Source organism: Rhincodon typus, chromosome 10 (assembly GCF_021869965.1).
Source record: "Rhincodon typus isolate 14 chromosome 10, sRhiTyp1.1, whole genome shotgun sequence".
Classification (NCBI taxonomy): domain Eukaryota; kingdom Metazoa; phylum Chordata; class Chondrichthyes; order Orectolobiformes; family Rhincodontidae; genus Rhincodon; species Rhincodon typus.
The window spans coordinates 28,539,626-28,544,848 of NC_063341.1; the positions used below are offsets into that span (position 1 = coordinate 28,539,626).

Consider the following 5,223-nt stretch of genomic DNA (forward strand, 5'->3'; position numbering starts at 1 on the left):
GTAGCAATGTGTGTGTATGTCACAGTTCTGGGAAATAAAGTTGTGTGTTTCCTAGATTGTTTTTGGAAAGCTATTCTGAAAACCTAAAGAGGTGCATTTAATTAATAAACAAGTTTGTTTTCTTTTCATGGTCCAAATAATGACATGAAATGTTCAGTGTCTGTTGACTCCCTTCCTCCTCTGTTTAGATTCATTTGGTAGTATTCAAGTTCTTCTTATCTAACAAGCTAAATGAGTGTTAGTTTAAAAAGGACATCGGTCAGTCAATACAGAAATAACACAGAGTGGAGCTGGAGGAACACAGCAGGCCAGGCAGCATCAGAGGAGCAGGAAAGTTGACGTTTTGGATCGGGACCCTTCTTCAGCTGGCTTGGTGTGTTCCTCCAGCTCCACACTGTTATCTCTGACTCCAGCATCTGCAGTTCTTAATATCTGAGTCAGTCATTACAGACCTGGCCCTCAATTTACATTCTTACCTTACACTGGAATCCTTGCCAGTCCAAAGACCCATCTGATTTATATTAACAATAGATTTGTAAACTGGGAAAAACTACAGGGTAGACTTGTAATGTTACAAGCATTCGTAATTGAAATAAGCAAATCATGCAATCAAAGATGGCAGAAGATGCAATTCTGCTAAATAATTACAGGATCTTTATTTCAATTGCTACAAGTATTTAAAAAAGGCTTAATCAAAGCTGAAACTAAATTGCACACTATTTATTTGGAGTATGAACTCAAGAGTTAAACCTACATCCCTCTGACACAGGTGAGAATTGCATCAACCAAGCCCATTAAGTATGCCCTTCCACAGTCAGAATTTTAAAAACATGGTGGCATGGAAAGGAGAATGATCCTTTATATTAAAAAAAAAAGCTTTAAACATGAAGCAATTTCCTACTTAACCAAGGTTCAAGTATCTGAAGCAACCATTATAGTCTTGTCTGAAGTTTAATTAAAAACAATATTTCTACATTCCTCACTGGACTTATTATTTAAATGAATGTTTCAATACAATTTCATTGCCAAAATTTATAAAGTAAAGGCACTATATTCTTAAACACAGGTGTGGTAACTATCATGGCAACACTAATGTTAAATAAGAAAACGACTGATTCAAGTGATTTCAAGCTCCGACATATCAAGTTCACCTTGCCTTCAAAGCCTGTGATAAGAAAATGCATCATCCTTGCAGATTTGTGTGAACTGTGACTGTTAGACATTACAAAATAAAAGTGGGGTTTTATGGTTAAGAAAGCACCACCCATTTTGTAATAAGCTGAGATACTTTATTTTCGTTACAACCTTGTATAGTATACACATCAATTTATACAATAAGTGCACTCCAGTATCTGTAAGGACTGGAATATTCATGCCATTTCACACACAAATCTAGACCACTTTGTCCTCCAGAAAAAACTTCTAGAGGACAACCATTTGCTATTCAACCACAAAGGAGTTAAAAGAAACAACAATATAAGGCTTTGAAATTAATCAAACAATTCACACTGCACTAAGAACACTGGATCATTTGGTATTGTCTCTGGAGTACAACTCAAATGTCACATTTCCCATTTGTTTCAAAGGGAACAAGTTCGAGGATTGCTAAATCTTTAATGTGCCAAGAAAGTAACAAATTTAGCTTGCAATGCATAGTCCCTATACTCCAGTTCTGCTAGTAAATGACAAATCATCCAGCGATTGCATTAAATACTTGGGAATATAACAATTATTTCCCAATTCAGAGTTTCTGAAGTTGAGCAACAACACCAGATATTAGATTGTGTATTCAAACAAGATGGTTATTTCAAATCTTTATGCCCGTGCACTTTTAATTTGCAGCTTTAGATTAGTTTCAATTATTAGAGCTGATTAAGATTAAATGTCCCTGCATCTTGAACTGAAATAAAGATTCTTGACATGTCACTTGGCAGTAATTTAGCTGGCAGAAAAATCAGTTAGATCAACTTGATCTGGAAAACCATTTTAGGTATAATGTTTTAGCTGTCCTTTCATACAATTGCTGAATGACATGGCACTGAAGGAAGCCAATCAGTCAATGCACCTGTGATGGCTCTTCGAAAGAGTGATTATCCCACCCTCCAGCTCTTTCCGCATAACTCTAAATATTTTCCCTTCAAGTACTTATCCAATTCCCTTTGGAAGTTACTACTGAATCCTTTCAGGTAGTGCAGTCCAGATCACGACAACGTGTTCTCCACAAATGCTGCTTCTAGTTCTTTTGTAATCGATCTAAATTCTTATCCGCTGGTTATTGACCATTGAAAACTATTCTTCCTTATTTACACCAAGATCGTTCATCATCTCAACCATCTCTGCTCTCCAGAGAATAACCCAGGATTTTTTTATTTTGTTCACTTAACTGAAGTCCCTCACTCTTGGTACATCTGAGTAAATCTTGCAAAGATTTTAGATAATATATTACTTTTCATGCTCAAAAGTCACTATTGCTAAAGCCAAGGATCCCAGATGCTTTTCTTTAATGAAAAAACTTCTCAACTTGTCCTGTCACACTCTAGGATCTTTGTTCAGTTCTGTACCTGCACCTCCCCCTCCATACAATTGTACAATTTGGTTTATATTGCCATTTCTCATTCTGCTACCAAAATGTATCAGTTCACACTTCTCTGCATTTAATTTCACCTGTCTGCCAGTTTCACCAATCAACATCATTCTGAACTTATTTACCATCATTTAAACCACAACACAAATCCTCTATTCAATGCATCAACTCTGTGCAAATGAAGTTTTAGCAAGTTTATAATATTCTAACTCTAACTTCAAACTACAATTTTTTGTTTTATTTTTGTCAATCCTTTAACAGCTTTGTAAATACATTTGCTAGCTGTGGGGGAATCCATTATTTAATGTACTTCACATTTTGCAAACCGATATTCTAGATAATAGGTTCCTTCAAAAACATTCACACCAGTGCATCAAAGAAGTGCGCTGATACATATAAAGGTTCAGGTATTAAAAGATAGCGTACTGCTGAAAGCTAGATTTCATTCTACATACTAAACTGGTTTTAATCAAAAAATTTAATTTCTAGAACAAAAAGGTAAAGTTGTAACCACCCCCCACAAAGTCAAATGTAATACACATTAGAATATTAGGCAAGCTTTTAGAAATATTTCACTAGAAAATCTTTTGAATTTCAACAGTAAGCTTTTCCCTATATAGCAGCTCATCATGACTGAGACAGTTCCTCGATTTCAGATGCATTTCAAGTTTCCCAAAATACAAGTCTAAAGTGAACATTCTGCATTGCCCTAGCTGATACCATAGTATTCAGTGTCACACTTGTACGTCAATCTGGTAAAGTGCTTGTAACTATTATGTAGAAGGCAACCAACACAACTGCTAAAATCCTAATGAAGCTCCATCACTGACTGGCCAACTAACAGACATTAATTTACCATTTGGGCATGCTGACTATTGGGATGGCAGATCAGATTGGTTTATAGAGTAAAGTAGTAACATATTTCTTCTTATATCGATGGGTGGCACTAAGAACCATCACGCCATCCTAGGATAGAAAGGTAAGGTTTTTATTAAAACACTGATGAGCAGCATTGACTTTAAATTCCTCCTGACATCATTAAGCAGGTTATTCAAATTGAGATCAGCTGAAGTACTAAATCATTGAGCAACCAATAGCAGATGTACAGTGTAGCAAATAATGCAGTTAAATTACAATAAAAAGCAATTTTCCCATTTTAGAGCTAGGATGCCAATTTTCTGACATCATTAAAAAAAACCTTCCTTCAATAAGAATGTCAAGTTCACTAACACAGAAGTTACATAATCAATTAGTAAATCAGATCACTGAAATGCAGTTAAGATTCTCTGAATAGAAATAGATCCATTCAGCCTCTCAAGTCTGGCTTGACAAAATCATGGCTGATGATGGCCTGAATAGGGGCTTCCTTCCAGTAGCTCAATCTTGTACATCAACTACTTCTTCAGGAATAAACCACACAGATTATACATTGTATATGAAACATTCCTAATCTCTACTGAGGTAACTGACCTTACCTACATCGCAATAAGTAAACTACAGTTAGTCTCGGCTCCCTTACGGCAGGTCAGGAGGGGGGAGGTGTGTGGTAGGATAAATATTCCATAGTTCTTACTGTCATTTTGTACACCCAGCTAACGTGGATACCTGGCTAGGTCAGAATCAGGTTTAGCTGTGTTTCTCAAAGTTCAGTACGTTGGCCTGGGCCACAAATAAATAATGAGTATTTGAAAATGGTAGCAGAGTTTTCAGCATCTGTGGAAACATACTCTAGCAGTTAATATAATTAATTTCAAACATCCAATTATAAGGTCAATTCCTCTATTACCTCAATCTCTCAGACTGAAACACAATTATCAAATCAGACTAAATGCTCAAGATGTACAAGGGTAATCAAGAGGACAAGGATATTGACATGTATGGAAAGAAAGAGCCAATATCATACATACTTTTCTACTTTTGTTAAATAGCCTGAATCAGTTTAGCTAAAGAAAGCACAAACAAAGCCCAGACTTAAGATAGGATAGAGAATAAATTTTCAGCTTTTAGCTCTCCATTCAGCTTTGAAACAATGAGGCGAGTTTTCTCAAGGCACTGACCAGAGTTTGTGACTTATATCAGATTGGCTGGAATAAAGAAGCAGGTTTCATGGGGGCTCTGAAATCTTATTGTTGGGTATGGACCAGTGCAGACTTGCAGCAGCCCAGGCTGAATTTATAAAACCTAGAAGGGCACTCTTGTGTCAAAAATAAAAGTGCACTTACTTTCGGAATCCTTACTGGCTGCCATTTTAACTTCTTTATGACTTTTTTCCCCCTGAACAGCCACAAATTGTTCAAACCAAGCGTTTAATCAATTGCATAATTACTTAATATATCTTATCCAAAATTTCATTAGTTTGATTCTCACTTCCAGTTGGGCCACTGAAATTTCATAGGTAACTGTCTATATTGTTAGTACTGAAAAATCTGTATAAGCTGTTGAGTGCTATGTGGAGATTCTTCCTCACTGTAAATCCACAGTGTTGGGAGGAGCTCATGTCACCAAGGTATCATGATGCGGAGGTTTCGGTGTTGGACTGGGGTGGACAAAGTCAGAAGTCACACGATACCAGGTTATAAGCCAATAGGTTTATTTGAAATCACAAGCTTTCGAAGCACTGCCCCTTCATCAGGTGAAGT

The 5,223-nt window shown here is 36.4% G+C and overlaps 1 protein-coding gene across 2 annotated transcripts in view; it reads right to left on the reverse strand.

Annotated features, from left to right (window-relative positions):
• Positions 1-1,088: 1,088 nt before the first annotated feature.
• LOC109914373 (5'-AMP-activated protein kinase subunit beta-2-like) overlaps positions 1,089-5,223 on the reverse strand; it is a 41,071-nt gene continuing 36,936 nt past the window's right edge. For both annotated transcript variants that reach the window (XM_020513965.2, XM_048602474.1), the window contains exon 8: positions 1,089-3,550. In XM_020513965.2, the coding sequence (XP_020369554.1) occupies positions 3,473-3,550 (78 nt within the window). In that variant the 3' untranslated portion in view covers positions 1,089-3,472. The remainder of the gene's footprint in view (positions 3,551-5,223) is intronic.